The following is an 18,238-nucleotide window of genomic DNA, read 5'->3' as shown; positions in this document are numbered from 1 at the left end:
CCTTCCTGATTGGAAGGGACAGACTCTGTGGACCACTGGCAGTGCAGTGGGCAACAGTTTGTCCTCAGAACTGTTCCTCACCTGATTTCTCCTGTTTGGAGAAGAGCGAACAGACTCCTATTCAACCAAATTCTGGAAGAAGACTTTGCCTTAGTAAGAATCTAGGTTTTGTAGAAAGAAGACAGAGTATGGGAGAACTTATGGCGGATCAAGAAATCTCCCAGTCTGGGCAATCGCCTTCCCAGCCGAGCACCTCAGAATCCCACCTGGAGGTGGTGGTAGATGATGAGGTCCCAAGTCCATCAGGTGAGGGAGCTAGAGTGAGAACTGATTTGACATGATGACTGGTGAGGAGGAAGGAAGGGGTAGAGAAGCCAGGAAAGGTAGACCAAGGAGCCCACTTTTGAAGTTTGAAGTTCCTTGCCATGGGACAAGGTAGTCCACATGGATGGAAATCTGTAGAGAAAGGAGTTGGGTTAGAAGATGAGATCTAAGTTCAGGAAGTGGGTAGAGGGGATGTAAAAAGGGTCACTCCACCCATGAGAGAAAGTGTCCATAATGAGGAAGAGTTTTGAGGAACAGGGAGATGGGACAATGATACGGAGAATCGGGGGCACATGTTTATCAGCAAAGGGGAGAGGCTGAACAGTAGCTCAGAAGGCAACAGTTGAAGGTCTGGGGTGTGGGAGGTGAACTGGGATCAGAGGATGAAAGGATGAGTTCCAAATTCAGGAGCTTGACTCTGCTTCCTTTACTCAGCTCTGTGGGTAAAACCCTGCCTCCCATGTCGGAAGAGCGAGTGGACCTCAGAATCTGAGGGAGACTCGGAGGATGATTTCCCAGGGATTTTTGATTCTGCACTCTGGGTAGAATCTGGACTCCTGCCTGAGACCACTGGCATAAAGAGAAAGAGAGAGTCCTCCACTGAATCTGAGCATGAGCTGGAGGATCTGGAAAGTGGGCTAAATCACCCCTGGGATGTGGAGTCACTGTGTGACCACAAAATAAAACTCAAAAAACAGCGCATGGACTTGGTGCAACCAGAACACCATGAGGTTTTCAACCGGCTTCTAGGTAGGGAGATACCCAGGTAGCGCCCTCCAATCCTTTCTTTACACAAAGAAGGAACTTACAGCCTCTGCACTTTTCCATAGAGCCCTGCTATCCCTGAGATCCCCATTCCTGGAGGACTCTGTGAAACTCTTAGATGATGGATGATTACATTACACCTGAAAAATGACCCTGCTTGGGATCACAGAGCTTGGTTTCAATTGTCCTCACTGATTGCAGACATTGTGGCTGTAATACATTTCATCCTCCCTGAGAGGTGGTTAACAGGACCATGTTCACGCTGTTGTAACTATCTAATGAGAAATGACTTAATAACTCTGGTTGTAAGGTGGTGTATTTTGGGGGGATGATGGGCCCCCACAGTTTACTAGAAGCTCTTACTCATACAGATACCTTTCTGTTACACAAACCCTCACTCAGTTGTTTCCCTGGTGGGGCGTCTCAGGTCTAAGCAACTTTCCCAGGAATGTTCCTGATCTCTTCCTAGCCACCTCTATTGGGCAACAATCCCACACCTTCTCCAAGGGAGGTCCTGTTCTCCTCTCTGCCCTCTATCTCCCATTGAAGCCTCTTCTGGTTCCTAACTAACATCACTGTTCTGCTCACAGAGGATCCTGTTGTCAAAAGATTCCTGGCCTGGGACAAGAACCTGAGGGTGTCTGACAAGGTGAGGTTGTTCTCCACCGGGCAGTGTTACTGATCCAGCACAGCCTGGATGAGGAGGGATTTCTGGCCCATGGTCCTTCCCTCTGCCTCCACGTAGAGCCAACAAAATGTGCCAAGTCCTGGCTCCTTTGTGGCTTGTCACATCTCCCTTCAGGACCTAGCAGTTTCCTGCAGAGAGGACAGGTGGACCTTGCTTCTTCTTGGGGTGCTTTGGGCTTCAAGCCCAAGTCCACAGTCTTGCATGGCTACCCCCTTTTACTTATTGTCACCTGAGGTTCTGAGATCCTCTCCTCTTTGCACTTCTTGGGACGCCTCATTCTCCAGCTTACCCAAGACCCTCCTCACCCAGCTCACCTACATGCCTTTCCTCAAAAGATCCCATTAGAGCTGATCCTACAGTACACACTAAGCCTCCTCTTCCCCCGAATGCTCCGACTGTCACAGGTCCTTCCCCAAACCAGCAGGTCTCCTTACTTGGCGACCTTCTCTCAGGGGCACTCTTCACCCCAGACTCCCATTCCTCTGTCCCCTCTTTCCTCCTCTTCCAGGATGTGACCTCTCTCTGTGTTTTTCCTCTCTCTCCATCAGTACCTCCTGGCTATGGTCATAGCTTATTTTAGCCGAGCTGGCCTCTTCTCCTGGCAGTACCGACGAATCCACTTCTTTCTGGCCCTGTGAGTATTTGGTCTCCTTCATCAATCAGGACTCACTACCTGGGAGGGTAGGAGGGGAGCAGAGGGGCACTAACCTTTCTTTTACTTTTAGCCTCTTTGTCCTGTTTGCTCCGTGTACACGAGATCACAGCACTGCAGTATAGTTTGTTTTTCTTTTCCACACTTCCCTAGTCAAAGCAAACACACATGCTCCCCAAAGGCCAGTTGTTAAAGAGTCAAGGAAACCAAGGAAACCCAAAGCCCACCTGAGTGGAGTGGAGGAAAGCATGGGCACCTCCTGTCCCTGGCAGAGACACTGGAGGTGCAGCCACATCTGACTGCTCTTCCTTCCTGTATCTATACCAACATTGCTCTGTTTTCTGCCTCTGGATTTCCAAGACAGATGCCCAATTCCCAGCCTGGCACAGGTCCAGTGTAGGGTGGTCCCCTCTGGTTCTTCATACAGGAGTCTTCTCACATTTGTGGCTCTTTCTACACACCCCCTGAAAATCCTTCCAAGACGGGTCCAACCACCCCTTAGGCCTCTCCCACAACTGTGTTGCTCAGTGCTTTCTAGAAAAAGATTGGAGTCCTTCAGAAGGTGTGTGTCTGGCAGAGTCCTCTGGACCAAGGTGTGGTCCTCCGTAACAATTAATAGGGCTGGTGCAGTCTTGTCTGAAGATGGTCCTCTGGGAGTCCATTTTGGGAAGCTGACTCCAAGGGGAGGTCCTTCTTGGTTGTGCCTCTAAAGAGCAACCTGGTTTCTTTCCCCAGCTACCTGGCCAATGACATGGAGGAGGACAACCAGGCTCCTAAACAAGGCATCTTTCATTTCCTCTACGGGACTAGCTACGCCCAGCGTCCCCTGTTCCACAAACTGCGCTATCAGTTCATCTGCTCCATGGGCTGGAACACTCGGGTTTCCAGGGAGGAGTGTGAGGAGGTGGGTGGTGCTGTGTGTGCTTGTGGGGGGAGAGGGATGGGCTGACTGGAGAGACAGGAAGGTGGGTGGCTGCAGGTGGGCTCTGGGGAGGAGAAAGCTGTGGAGGTTATGCACGGAGGGAAGGACTTCCCAGCCACTCTTCAGTTTTGTTTTTTTGGTTAGTGAACCAAAACGTGTATCTCAATTTACTGTATAACATTTAACAAAAACTTCGTGAATTATGTATATCTTATTTACCAGATATACATAAGTGATTCAATAAAAGAAAGTCCCAATTCAAGAAAATGAATTTCATATCTGAAGAAAAAGTAAAGTATATTAAAAATGTAAAGCCAAGTCCAATTTCTATGCAATAAAGGGAAGTATAGTTTTAAGCAGATGTAAGTGACTTTTTTCAGTATAAATTCCAGGAGATTTAAGAGATTTTTAGACATATATCTTTGGTCTTTAATATATATTTATGTATAGATACATCTAACAATTATAAATTGTGATTTATTTTAAAGGAAGTGGATAAATGAGATGAAAGAAATCGTTATACCAGATTAAAATTATTCACAAAGTGTAACATTTTATGGTGAAATATTTTTTTCATTTGTAGAATATTTGGACAATTAATTAATACTTTGGAGCTAAGTAGAATTAGTTTAATTATTTGTCTCAAACTCTGGGATGAGCTCTTTTGTTTTAAACAAAAACCATCCAAAACTATGTATATGCCAGGCTTGTAATTATGTAGAAACTGTACTAGGGTTTCAATGGTTAAAGATGCATCTAGCCATGTAACTAAGTTGTTTTGATGGACCCAAGCAGAAACATCACTAACATTAAACCATTATTCTACTCAAATCAGAGACAATGATAAAGCTTGTCTCTTAATAAATACAACTTTTAAAATTTTATTAGATGGGACACGCAAAGGATTGTATCTGCCAAAGCATTTACAAAATTTTCTACACAGCTAGCATAATTTACTTATCTAATATAAAATAGGAAAGTTTATTCAATTTATATTTGAAAGAAAGCTGAAAATATGATGTCCCATGCCTTATATTATATACAATATGTCCTCATAAGTATCGTCCCTGTTAGTAATAGCTGATATAATGTTGTGATATCCATATATGGCTACTTCATTTGTCACCAGGCTAAATAAATCTAATCATTACACCTCGCTATGTCACCTCCTTTGTAGCTGACAGAACTTAGTTAATAGAATCAAGCCTCTCAACATTGTAGTTTCAGATATTTGTAGACTGTTGAATCACGGTGACTAGAAAGTCCAAATCAAGGTGAAGTAATTTTAAGGAATGGGAAAATAAATTAACCATAACTTCAAAACCCTCAATATCCTATAAAGTCATCAGCTTTGGTGGGGGCTCTTTCCCTTTCCAGATTCAAGCTTATGATCCGGAGCTCTGGGTGTGGGGCCGAGATCGCGCCCTCCTTGCCTAGAAGTCCTGGAACTGTGGAGGCCTGAGGGGAGGGACAAAACTCTGCATCCCTGGCTTGATGACAGACAGAGTCAGTGATTGTCTATTCAGGATGCTCGAGGACCTAACTTCTTGATCCAGTCCTGTCCACCTCCACCCACAGCCACCCTCTGCAGATGGTGAAACAGCCTGAATCTCCAAGTCAGCTTCATGGTCTCAAACCCCAACCACACAGATGACCCCCTAGAGGTGTGCTGGGTGCTCCTAGGCTACTCAGCCAGACCTGAGAGAGAACAGTTTATCACACAGGATGTGTAAAAATCCTTAACCCACAGCAATTGGGCCCCATTCAGCTTTGATGAATGGTTGATATTGGTCTAAAGTTAATATCCTTTAGCCATGAATCTCTCTCTCCTCCTGTAAATTCTGTTTTTACCTCTCCTTTTAATTCATCTTGGGTCACTTATCCCTTAAGGATACCAAGCGTGGAGATGATTTTTTTATAGGATTGTCACAATTTTAGTAAATACAAGAAATGTTATTTATTTTGAACTATGTTTATTTTAAAGATAGATATTGTTTGGAAAATTGTTTTTCCTTATTAGTTTTATGATGAGTGTTATAGTAGGTTTATGTTCATAAACATTTCTTTGGAATTTTTAATCTTTTATCTATTTTATCTACTACTTTTATATCTCAGTGCTATTACCCCATAGTCTTATAAATATAAAGATTTTATTTGATGTTCCATCATCATAATTGTGAAAATTGAGCTGCTGTTATTTAACTTGCCTTGACATGTTTTTCTGTCATTTTAAAGTATGTATTGTAGGAGACCACATGTGCTATGTGCTTTTGTTTTGTGCTATGTGGTTTGGAAGAGCGTAGCACAGTGCATTGTGTGGAAACTGAATAAAGTTGAAAATCTTCTTACATTAATGATTTATATGATCATGTCATTCTGCATTGTTTGGTTTTTGTCAAATGATACTGTTGTTTAACAGGGTTGTTGTTAATTGACCAAATTTCTTACCTGTGGAGGAAAACAATTAATTTTCATCTTGGAAAACAACAGAGAAGGTTGCAGAACTTTCTAACTAGAGACTGGAAGCAGGAAGCACAGGGAGGACATCGAGAGAGACAACACAGGAAGAGTGAAAGAAAATTCTAGGAGAGCTGTATAACAATCTTAAATGCAAAATCAAGGAGATGCCTTCCTGGTAATGGTCCAAGGATAGGGACACACAGGGAATGGTAGACTTTGATACTGGAGTCACAATGGGAATCTTTTCCAGAACCTGTTTCCAGTTTTACATAACAGAAGGAAATCCAAAGGATCTTGTTGAAATAGAAACTTGTGAAGGGAAATGAAGGTACTAGAGCAAGTTGTGAGAAGAATGAGATGATAGGAAGAGCTCGAGCTGGTAAATAGATAGGCACAGAGAGGAAAGGGCTAACAGTGTGGGCACAGAATGACTGCAGACAAGCATCTTGGGAGATGGGAGCTTCATAGAATATAGGAGCAGCTATGGAAAGAAGCAGATGAAGCAAAGTATCAGCAAGAAGAAAAACAAAGCTAAAGACAGGTTGCAACAGGGCTGGGGATATAGTTCAGTTGGTAGAGTGCTTCCCTTGCATACACAAGGCCCTGGGTTCAATCCCCAGCACCGAGAGAGAGAGAGAGAGAGAGAGAGAGAGAGAGAGAGAGAGAGAGAGAGAGAGAGAGAGAAAGGTGGCAACAGAGTTAGTGATGAGATGTGATGTGGGGTTAGAGAGGCAAGTGGAGATGATGTGAAGAGGCTGGGAAATGCCAACATGGAATGAGCTTAAGGCTGGTTGAATGTGTTAAAAGAGGAATGGTGGCTGGGTGAGTGGAGCAACTGAAGAGGTAAAATTCCATGAAGGAAGAAGTCATTAAAGACAGAGACTGTGCAATGCAATTCTGCCGCTTATCAATTGTATGGAGCATAGGTTGAGGGCCCCCTCTATGCTGCCCTGTCTTCAGAAACCAGCTGTAAGCTCTGGGATTCCCAGACCACTCGCACTTCTAATCAATGGTGCATAACTGGGGATTCCCTTGATCCTATTTTGTATAACTCTCTATAACATCTCACTGAGGTTAGGAGAGCATAAATCCTACATTTATTGTTTTGTCTTGTCAAAAAGGACACAAATTGGCACCAGCTAAAAGAGGCACATGGCTGGAGATGAGCTTCCCAGGTTGGTCGTATACATCCAATGACCTACTGTATAATTCTCTATAGTATATCACTGAGGTTAGGAGAGCACAATCCTATAATTACTGATTTGTCATGTAAAAAAAGGACACAAATTGGGACCAGCTAACAGAAAAGGCACATGGCTGGAGGTCTAGAAGGGTCTGAATGAAAGCTGTCATGTCCTCAGGATGCAGCATCTTCAAAGGATATGGATGTACATGACCTACCTGGGAAGCTCACCTTGGTTTCAGTGTCCTGAGTTCTTACAGGAATTTCACTAAGCATTTGGTAGGAGTGGGATGAGCAGAGCAATAAATCAGACTCAGGTCCTGCCCTGTGGGTACTTACTATAGAGTGGGGGTGAGTGTCCAGGAAAGAAGACAAGGGAAGGGGTGTAGATAGAGACTGGGGAAATCATGACATCAACCACACAGCGTGGGGGTGGCACCAGACAGCGTCAGGGTCTCCAGACTGGTTTTGTGTTCCTGATCACTCTACCACGCGGCCTGCGCAACGGTTTCATTAATGAGGTTCTAGGCATAAAGTTAGTTAGAAGAGATCGAAATAAAACACACAGACTCAGTTACCTTATTTCTATTGCTAGGTCCGAGACGGCTCACCTCTCTGGTTCCCTCCTCTAACCGCCCAGCAGGGCAGCGAGGATTACTCAGGGCTAGCAGGAGAGAGAGAGAGTGAACACGCCTGGAGTAGCCTTTTATTGGGGAACAAGAGATTCAGGGGAGAATTCCATCCAATGAAGGTTGAGGGGGGGCTGCACTCCAAGGTCAGGGTCAGTGATTGGGTCCCCAGGGTCAGTGGTCAGGCACACCCCTACACCGATGGGCTCTCTCATCAGGAAAGGGACGGGAAAGCTTCCACACAGCCAAAGCGCCTCAGACCCTTAACGGGAGTCACCCAATCACGTGTCAGAATGGCTTCCCACATATCACTGTGTGAGAGGTGCGCTTCAGAAGTCACTGCCAGGAAACTCTCTTGATGAAAGGCCTGTCTTGGGTAATGCTGGGCAGGCAGGCACCGGACTCCAACTTTTGGGCCTGCCTAAGTCAGCCTTCCTATTCTCACTGTAAGACCCATTTCCTGGCCACACCAGAAGTCAGCATGCAGAGCTCACAGGAAATCCATGTTCCAGGGCTCAAGGCAGGTACCAAGGCAAGTACTAGGACTCTATTTCCCAATTGATAAAGACCTACAGACTCATTGAATGGATGAAATTTCCTAATGTAAATACTATCCTATAGTCTTATCATGTGTTCATATTGGGGGATATTGCATGAATGGTACATTGTGTGTACCATTCTCACAAGTTTCCTTAAACCTATAGGTATTTTAAAATAAAAAAGCAAAATATTCCAACCAAGCATTTATTTTGACTGAAATTCCAAATCCTGAAGAGCATTGTTTAATTCCCATTTATGCATCTTTGGGAAAGACTGGTCTTATCTATGGCAGATCGGTGGATTCCTAGCGGTAGGGGCTGGGTTGTTCCTTTCTGAAAATGTCGCAGGAATATCTCTATCGTTATTTTGGCAATAATAAATGTTAAATTTCCCCCCAATTATCAAAACATTGACATAAATGAATGCTTTGGTTGTAAATATTAAAGATAATGAGTTGACTTTAAAAATAAAATGAAAATTACATTTCCTGATTTGGGAACACTGAGCTAGAGCTTGTCAGGTAGCAGTGACAGGTAAGCTGTCTTTCATTCATTCCCCCTTCTCCCTTTTAGTACTACCAACCCTATTTTATTTTTCCAGCTTTCCAGTTGGTGTGGCGTATGATTAGTTTAGGCAAGAGATACAGGAGAACAGAGAATCTGAACAATCATAGGAAAGAACCTGAGAGTTTGGGATTAGCTGAAGAGACAGTGTCCTTGGGTGGCCTTCTGGACTCTTGTGTCATTCCCATTGCATCTCAATTGCTGCCCCTGGTTTTCTTCCTTCCTCTTAAACTATCCCGACCCGCTCCCTCAGTAAAGCCCATGGGTTGTAGCACAACTGTGTGGGTAGCCATAACTGTCTGGGATCCTACGTGTCTTCTGATGTCCTGTGGCATCATTTTCTCTTCATATAAAATTGTGGTTTCCTAATTCTTTGCTCTTTTAATTTTCTCATTTGATCCACTTTGTATAAGTTATTATAACATCAAACTCTTGATTCCTTTGCCTTCTTGCTTTTCTGTTTTAATCATTCTTAACATGGTTTTGAATTTCCCCACATTCTCTTCTCTAAGAAAGCCAGCTATTCCTGTGACCCGCAACTACAGCTGTCCTCTCCCCAGCGCTGCTCAGCCTCCACATGCAGCTCTGTATGTTCTTTGGTTCCAGAAGCCTGGGCGCTCCGAGTCTGCCATATTCTTGTCTCAATTGCTCCTGACCATCCATCTCTGAGTCACATTCCTCCTGTCATCACAATGCATTTCCAAAGCGACTCTCTTGATGCCGGGTTTCTTTCTTTTATTATTATTATTATTAGTTGTTCAAAACATTACAAAGCTCTTGACATATCATATTTCATACATTTGATTCAAGCAGATTATGAACTCCCATTTTTACCCCATATACGTATTGCAGATTCACATCGGTTACACATCTGCTTTTTACATACTGCCATACTAGTGTCTGTTGTATTCTGCTGCCTTTCCTATCCTCTACTATCCCCCCTCCCCTCCCCTCCCATCTTCTCTCTCTACCCCATCTACTGTAATTCATTTCTCTCTCTTGTTTTTTTCCCTTTCCCCTCACTTCCCTCCCCGCTCTCGTCCCTGTTTAATGGTGATCTTCTTCTCATTCTCTTCCCCCCTATTCTGTTCTTAGTTACTCTCCTTATATCAAAGATGACATTTGGCATTTGTTTTTTAGGGATTGGCTAGCTTCACTTAGCATAATCTGTTCTAGTGCCATCCATTTCCCTGCAAATTCCATGATTTTGTCATTTTTTAGTGCAGAGTAATACTCCATTGTGTACAAATGTCACATTTTTTTTTATCCATTTATCTATTGAAGGGCATCTAGGTTGGTTCCACAGTCTAGCTATTGTGAATTGTGCTGCTATGAACATCGTTGTAGCAGCATCCCTATGGTACGCTCTTTTAAGGTCTTTAGGGAATAGTCCAAGAAGGGGAATAGCTGGGTCAAATGGTGGTTCCATTCCCAGCTTTCCAAGGAATCTCCATACTGCTTTTCAAATTGGCTGCACCACAAGAGTTAACAACAAGAATCAACAAATGGGACGTACTTAAACTAAAAAGTTTTTTCTCAGCAAGAGAAATAATAAGAGAGGTAAATAGAGAGCCTACATCCTGGGAACAAATTTTTAATCCACACACTTCAGATAGAGCCCTAATAACCAGAATATACAAAGAACTCAAAAAATTAGACAATAAGATAACAAATAACCCAATCAATAAATGGGCCAAGGACCTGAACAGACACCTCTCAGAGGAGGACATACAATCAATCAATAAGTACATAAAGAAATGCTCACCATCGCTAGCAGTCAGAGAAATACAAATCAAAACTACCCTAAGATACCATCTCACTCCAGTAAGATTGGCAGCCATTAGGAAGTCAAACAACAATAAGTGCTGGAGAGGATGTGGGGAAAAGGGCACTCTTGTTCATTGCTGGTGGGACTGCAAATTGGTGCAGCCAATTTGGAAAGCAGTATGGAGATTTCTTGGAAAGCTGGGAATGGAACCACCATTTGACCCAGCTATTCCCCTTCTCGGTCTATTCCCTAAAGACTTAAAAAGAGCATGCTACAGGGACACTGCTAAATCGATGTTCATAGCAGCACAATTCACGATAGCAAGATTGTGGAACCAACCTAGATGCCCTTCAATAGATGAATGGATAAAAAAAATGTGGCATTTATACACAATGGAGTATTACTCTGCATTAAGAAACGACAAAATCATAGAAGTTGGAGGGAAATGGATGGCATTAGAGCAGATTATGCTAAGTGAAGCTAGTCAATCGTTAAAAAACAAATACCAAATGACCCCTTTGATATAAGGGGAGTAAACAAGGACAGGGTAGGGACGAAGAGCTTGAGAAGAAGATTTACATTAAACAGGGATGAGAGGTGGGAGGGAAAGGGAGTGAGAATGATATATAAGAGGAAAGGAGGGGTAAGACAAGATAATACAAATGGAAGAAATGATTTACAGTAGAAGGGGTAGAGAGAGAAAAGGGGAGGGGAGGGGAGGGGGGATAGTAGAGAATAGGACTGACAGCAGAATACATCAGACACTAGAAAAGCAATATGTCAATCAATGGAAGGGTAACTGATGTGATACAGCAATCTGTATACGGGGTAAAGTTGGGAGTTCATAACCCACTTGAATCAAACTGTGAAAGATGATGTATTAAGAACTGTGTAACGTTTTGAACGACCAACAATAAAAAAAAAAAAAGAAAGACTTTAGAGCCCAACTGTGGAAGCAATCCAAAGCCAGTCAATGGATGAATGGATGAATGGACAAAAGATGGAGTCTATCCTCAAATTCAACTATTAGCCCTAAAAAGGAAATGCTGACACATTTCCACCAATATAGGAGCTTAAGATCAGTGCACAAATCAGCCAGACATAGGGACAAATACTCTTGAGTTCACACTATGCAAGACAGACGAGGCACCAAGAATTGTTAAATTCATAGAAAGTAGAATGATGGTCGGCAGGAGCTGTGGGAAGAGAAGTAGGGAGTTTGTGTTTCAAGGCTGCAAAACCTTGTAGGGGTGATTAAAAAAAAAAAAGCTCTAGAGATAGGAATGTGGTAGTGACTGCACAAGGAAAACCAACAGTCACGCTTCACATGACAAAATTTTAGCCAATGATGGACCAATACATCACATATATGAAAGGGCTCCATCACATGATATTCCACAGTGGTGTCACAGCCATAGGTGTAAGCACACTGTATGCACAATGATGAAATCAACTAAACACATCTGGGAAAAAAACCTCCGTCATAAGAGATACATGGTTGTACTTAATGCTGCTGAATTCTACACTTCACAATGGTCACATGTTTTGTTTTGAATATATATTTATTCACAAATTTTGGTGAGAGAGAGACAAAGCATGACTCAGTTACAAAGGTAGAAAGCAGAGGCCTAAGTTAGGAGGTTGGTGAGCAACTCACCAGTTCCTTTAGGTACCAGGAGAAAACAATGTCTGGAATTACAGAACTTTCCTGTTGTTGTTGTTGTTGTTGTTTTGTATATGTGACATTTTTCTTTAAGGTACATAGTGGTAGTGAAATATGTGTGTCACGACCCATGCTGGGAATCCCAAATTTGCTAAGCAAGTGAGATTAATTGGAATTGAGAGGCAGACTTTTAGTTGACATATAAACTCCCCAAATTATAGACACCATGTGAAGAGTGTGTGAGCACATGCAGTTTTGTATTATAGATCCTCAAAATGTCTCCCAAACTCAAGGATGGCTTAGGATGTGTCCTCAGGACAGATTCCTGAAGACAGTAAAGGCCAGTGACATTTAGCAGAATAGCTTTGAAAACCACGGGTTTTCATTTTTCAGCTGACAATTCAATGTCCCTGGTCTTTTGTGTATATTTATTATCTTCCTCTTGAGAGGACTTATCATTTCTATTCTCCCTAAGTTTCCTTGATATTCTTCTCCCTCTTGGCCAGACTGAGCTCTGGAATGGTAATGTGCAGAGAGGAAGGGACAGACTCCAGGAGCCCTTGGCACTCATGGGACCAGTTTCTCCTCAGGACTGATCACTGCTGATTTCTCCCCTATCTGGAGAGGCGCATGTTCAACCAGATTGCAGAAGGGTTTGCACAGACCAGAGTCTAGGTTTTGTGGAAGAGAAGCAAGTTTGGGAGAACTCACGACCACTTGTCAACTGTCTGCTAAACCTGAGGACCAGAATTCCCAGCCTAGCACCTCAGGGTATTGCCTGGAGGTAGTGGTGGATGACAAAGTTACAGGACCATACAATGAAGGAGCTGGAGCGAGAACAGATTTGAGACTGTGACTGGCATGGAAGAGAGGATAGAGAGGTCAGGAACGGTGGACTAAGGAAGCCCAGTTTTGAAGGAGGACAGGACAGGATGTGGGTCAAAGAAGTCCACGTGGAAGGTCAATCTGCGGAGAGAGGAACTGGGTTTGGAGATATGATCCAAACAGAGGAAAGGGATAGAGGGGATGTAAGCAGGGTCACTCCCCCCAAAAGAGAAAGTTTGTATAATGAGGATAAATTTTTAAAAACGGGGAGATGGGACCATGGAAAGGCGAATCAGGGGCAGATGGTTATCTGCAAAGGTAAAATGGCTGAGGAGAAAGGAAGAGTTGACTGGTTTGGGTTTTCTGGTGGTGGACTGGGCTTAGTGGTGAAAGGCTGAATTCTGAACAGCACCTTTACTTGGGTTTCTTTACTCAGCCTCACCTGCCGCCTCAGTCATCCTTCCAGAAGAAGCAAATGGGTGACCCCTGGATTCAAAGAAGATGAATAGATCTGCCAGAGTTTTCTGACTTGACCCAGAGTGTAGAACCCAGGATTCAGACTGTCTTCTGTCCAGAAAAGAAAAGAGGTGTCGTCTTCAGATTCAGAACTGGAGGTGGAAATTGTCAGGGTTTTGACTTGACCTGGAAGGTAGGACTCCCAGCCTTCATACTGTCCTCTGTCCAAGAGAGGAAAGAGGAGTCGTCATCTGATTCTGAGGAGGAGGTGGAAGTGGAGTTGTCAGTTTTGTGACTCCACTGACGGGGTAGATCCCAGTCTTCAGAACCAGTCCTCTAACATGAAGTGGAAAGAGAAGCAGTCATCAGATCCAGAGAAGTTGGAAGTGGATCTGTCCAAGTTTTCTGACTCCATACAGAGGGTAGAACTTGGGCTTCAACTTCAGTGCTCTGGCCAGAAGAAGAGGAAGTGGTCATCAGATTCTGAGGAGGATCTAGAGGATCTGGACCTTGGGCCTAAGCACCTCTGGGTTGTGGAGACACTGTGGGCTGAAGACGAAGCTGAAGAGACAGCGTGTGTACTCAGTGCTACCAGAGCACCGTGAGGTCTTCACCAGGCTGGTAGGCAGGGAGACCTCAGTTAGTTCCTTCCAGTGCTTTTTACACTAAACAGGAGCAGGCGTATGGGGAGACAGTTGGGGGTTAGGGTAGGGATCAGGCACCGGGGCTCCTGGGTCATGATGCTGATGTGTTAGTGATGTTTGTGTCATGGTTAATTCTGATGAAGTAACTGGCAAGGACCACAGTGTGAATTAACTCCAGAGTGCTATTTTCTAGCTGTGCTCTGCTCTACCAGCAGAATCACCTCAAGTCCTTGCTATGAAGCAGAATTCTGGGCCTGACCTTGGGTGTATGAAATGATTTTTGGAGTAGGGGGTCAATAAAGTCTGAGGATCAGAACCAAAAATGAGAGCTGGGGTTGTGGCTCAGTGACAGAGCACTCGCCTGGCATTTGTGAGGTACTGGGTTTGATCCTCAGCATCACATAAAAATAAAATAAACATACTGTGTCCATCTACAACTAAAAAAAATGGAACTGAAAATGATGGTTCAGGGTGTCAAGAATAAAGGTTGAGAAAAAATTGGGATTCTAAATTGGTCTAAGCTCTAGTTAGAACTTACTCACCTTCATGTCTGAGAATTGCATCCATGAAGTCAAACAACCTCTCCTCTTTCTTCCAGATCATTGGATGAGGAATTTGGTGCATTTTCAGCAGGATATCTCAGGGGACACTGAGAGAGTCATGAGGAAGAGGGGCCTCTTGGACAGATAATCCAGGATCACCCAGAGCCACATAGTTACTGTATCATGCTCATGGGAGCTGGGGGTACACGAGTCCATGAAGGAATGATGAGAAACCAGGGTTCTTTCTCATTCCATTCATTCCTCAGACATCCCTAAATTTTAGTGTCCTGAATTCAGCTTTTCCCCTGTGGTATTGATATCAAGGTCCTTTTTTATATATATTTAGGTGCCACGGTATTGGACCATTTGAAGGTGTCATGTAGTGACTAAGAATGAAATGGAATTACTTTCAAAACATTTGAACCAGAGGACTAGCGTAGATAATTTTACTACATATCATGAATTTCATTGTTTTATTTTGAACAAGATGGCCATAAAATTATTACTGTCTTTTAATAGTCTTGAGACAGTTGTTAATTTTGAAAACATGCTGTTCCTAATAAATTTTCTAATGGGTGTTAAGAGTTTTTTTATAGGTACATAGATATTTTCACTTTTAAGAGAGGTTTTCATCTTTTTGGCTATCATACTTACGTATCTACTATGTTTCCAGATCAGTGGTAATACCCCAAATTCTGAATAATATAAATGTTAATGTTTAGTCCTCATTATTGAGTTGTGAACATTGAGCTGCCATTCTTTAATGTGCCTTGACCCTTGACACACCTGTCATTTTAAGTTTTTTTTTAAGAGAGAGAGAGAGAGAGAGAGAGAGAGAGAATTTTAATATTTATTTTAGTTTTCGGCAGACACAACATCTTTGTTTGTATGTGGTGCTGAGGATCGAACCCGGGCCGCACGTATGCCAGGCAAGTGTGCTACTGCTTGAGCCACATCCCCAGCCCATACATCTGTCATTTTAAAGAGGGTGTAGGGGCTGGAGCTGCAGCTCAGTGGTAGAGCACCTGCCTTGCATGTGTGAGGCCCTGGGTTTGATCCTCAGCACCACATAAAAATGAATAAATAAAGATATTGTGTCCATCTACAACTAAATAAATATATATTTTTTTTTAAAAAAGAGAGTGTGTATTTTAACAATTCATGTGCTGGCCTGGAGATATAGCTCAGTTGGTAGAGTGCTTGCCTTGCATGCACAAGGCTTTGGGTTCAATCCCCAGCACCACCCCCCCCCCAAAAAAAAAAAAGTTCATGTGGTATGTGCTTTGAAAGAACATAGCATATTTCTTGGGGAAAATTAATAAAGATGAATGTCTTTGCACTTTTATGATGTATGGGATCATGTCAGTCTAGATTGCTTCTTTGCTGTCAAATGACACTGTTATATCACAGGGTTCCAGGTAATTGACCAAATTTATTTCTTGTGGAAAAAAAAATCTTCAAGTGCTTTTCATGTTGGAAAACAATAGAGAAGGTGGCAGATCTTAAGCTGGAGATTAGAAGCAGGAAATATAGGAAGGCAACTCAGGAGGAGTGCAAAGAAGAAAGAAAATTCTTTTTATAAAAAATATTTTATTTACATTTTAGTTTTCAGCAGACACAACATCTTGGTTTGTATGTGGTGTTGAGGATCGAACCCGGGCCGCACCCATGCCAGGGGAGAGCGCTGCCGCTTGAGCCACATCCCCAGCCCCAAGAAAGAAAATTCTAAGGGAACTGTGTAAAAATCCTAAATCTGAAATCAAGGAGAAATGTCTCGCAGGAGGATGCCTTCCTGGTAATGGTCCAAGGAGGGGAACACACAGGGGAAGATAGAGTTTGTTAGTTGAGTCATTATAAGAGTCTTTGCCACAACCTCTAATTCTAGTTTTACATAACAGAAGGTTGTGAGGAAATAGAAACACACGAAGGAAAATGAAGGGAATGGAGCAGGTTCTAAGAAGAATGAGGTGAGAGGAAGAACTAACGCTCTAAACAGATAGGCACGGAGAGGGAAGAGATACTAGTGCAGTCACAACAACTGTAGAAAGACATCTTGGGAGATGGGAGCACCAGGGAATGTGGGAGCAGTTGGGGAAAGAAGCAGGTGAAGCAACTTATCATCCAGAAGTAAAACAAAGCTAAAGAGAGGTGGCAACAGAGCCAGCGATGAGATGTGAATGGGTTAGAGAGAGAGAACAATGCTGCGGGGCTTGTAAGGATGACATTTGGAGCTTAAACCTCCATGAATACATTAAAGAGGGGGATGGTGGTTGAGGGAGTGGAGCAATTGAAGAGGGAAAAGTTGCCTGGAGAAGCCACTGAAAACAGGCACTGTTGTTGGGTGTGGTGACGCAAGCTTGTAATCACAGTGGTTTGGAAGTCTGAGGCAGTGGAATTGGAAGTTCAAGGACAGCGTCAGCAACTTACTGAGTCCTTGTCTCAAAAAAATAAAGAGGGCTAGGGGTATGACTCAGTGGCAGAGCACCTCTGGGTTCAGTCTCTAATAAGAACAACCAGCAACAACAATAAACCAGATGGACACTATGCAAAGCAATTCTGATGCCGATAAACTGCACTGAGGTGAAGTGCTACAGATTGAGGCCACAGGCCTCACTATACTGCCCACACTTCAGACACTAGCTGCAACCTCTGGGTTTCCAAGACCACTCATGCCATCCCAGAACTGTCCTTAAGTCCAGGCTGACATGTCCCAGATCTCAAGTTCAGCATGCCTGAAACCCAATTGCTGTCACTCTGCAGTATTGACCACATAACCAAAGTAATAAGCAAGCCAGGTGACACATGTTCTACTTATAGATTTCATTTCAGGAAAGTCCACAGCCTGCTACAAGAGGTATCAGCAATAGCATGACTTGGTTGTTCCCAATTTCCAGCAGGCAACCCTGAATTTCTTTTCTCCACATTAACACATTCCAGGAAAGGAGAAACACTGTCCTGAGAAGGGACAGCTAGCTCACCTGGAAACTGATTTTTAGTGTGCATCTTCTGAATTCACAAAAACTCCCGCCAGCACTATAACTGCTTCCTTTTAGTATCATCACCTCTACAATAAGATGATGATGGTCCCAATCACATACTGTACCATCAGCAGGAAGCAGGAGCTCCGTGGAAAGCACTTAACACAGTTTTGTGAATACCACACTTATCAGTGGTGTCTATTCCTAGCTTATCACTTTCCAAATTAGTACAGCAAATAAAAACACAAGTAAGTCAAAGATTTTCCTTCTCCCCGGGCTCATCTCCAATCTTATTCCTCCCATCAAAACAAAACAATCCTCTTTTGGCCTTAACTCCCTCCACATCTACTGACTAATTCTTCTTTTCCCATTGGGTCAACATTTGTTTAAAAATTTGTACACAGAAGAAATCCAATTCTTTCACTCTCTTTTAAACCTCTCCAGATCCAGCTAAACAAATCCTCAAGGAGTCCCAGGACTGAATCCCATGGCCAGTTCTCTCCTTGGGCTTGACTATGAACAGTTGATACAGTTCCTCCTCCAACCCCCAGATCTTTTCATTTCCTTAGCTCCTGAAACTTCATGCCTCTGGTCCTCATTCTGGCCTCACTACCAGCCCCACCCAGTCTTACCTTC

General features: G+C 43.3%; 1 protein-coding gene across 1 annotated transcript; it reads left to right on the top strand.

Annotated features, from left to right (window-relative positions):
- The first annotated feature begins 200 nt into the window (after positions 1–200).
- On the top strand, positions 201–5,022 carry LOC144367623 (speedy protein E4A-like). Its single transcript, XM_078024705.1, has 5 exons — positions 201–306; positions 1,680–1,738; positions 2,326–2,411; positions 3,165–3,333; positions 4,729–5,022. Exons 1-5 carry the CDS (start codon positions 201–203, stop codon positions 4,786–4,788), a joined length of 480 nt encoding a protein of 159 aa, XP_077880831.1. The 3' UTR covers positions 4,789–5,022.
- The last annotated feature ends 13,216 nt before the right edge of the window (positions 5,023–18,238 follow it).

This window comes from Ictidomys tridecemlineatus, chromosome 10, assembly GCF_052094955.1.
Source record: "Ictidomys tridecemlineatus isolate mIctTri1 chromosome 10, mIctTri1.hap1, whole genome shotgun sequence".
NCBI lineage: Eukaryota > Metazoa > Chordata > Mammalia > Rodentia > Sciuridae > Ictidomys > Ictidomys tridecemlineatus.
The sequence above is the reverse complement of the archived record's forward strand: the minus strand, read 5'-3'. Positions and strand labels throughout refer to the sequence as shown.

Coding starts and splice junctions, on each gene's coding strand:
- LOC144367623 (XM_078024705.1), top strand. CDS start 201: ATGGCGGATCAAGAAATCTCCCAGTCTGGGCAATCGCCTTCCCAGCCG. Junction 2,412..3,164: donor ATCCACTTCTTTCTGGCCCT/GTGAGTATTTGG, acceptor TTCTTTCCCCAG/CTACCTGGCCAATGACATGG. Junction 3,334..4,728: donor CCAGGGAGGAGTGTGAGGAG/GTGGGTGGTGCT, acceptor TTCCCTTTCCAG/ATTCAAGCTTATGATCCGGA.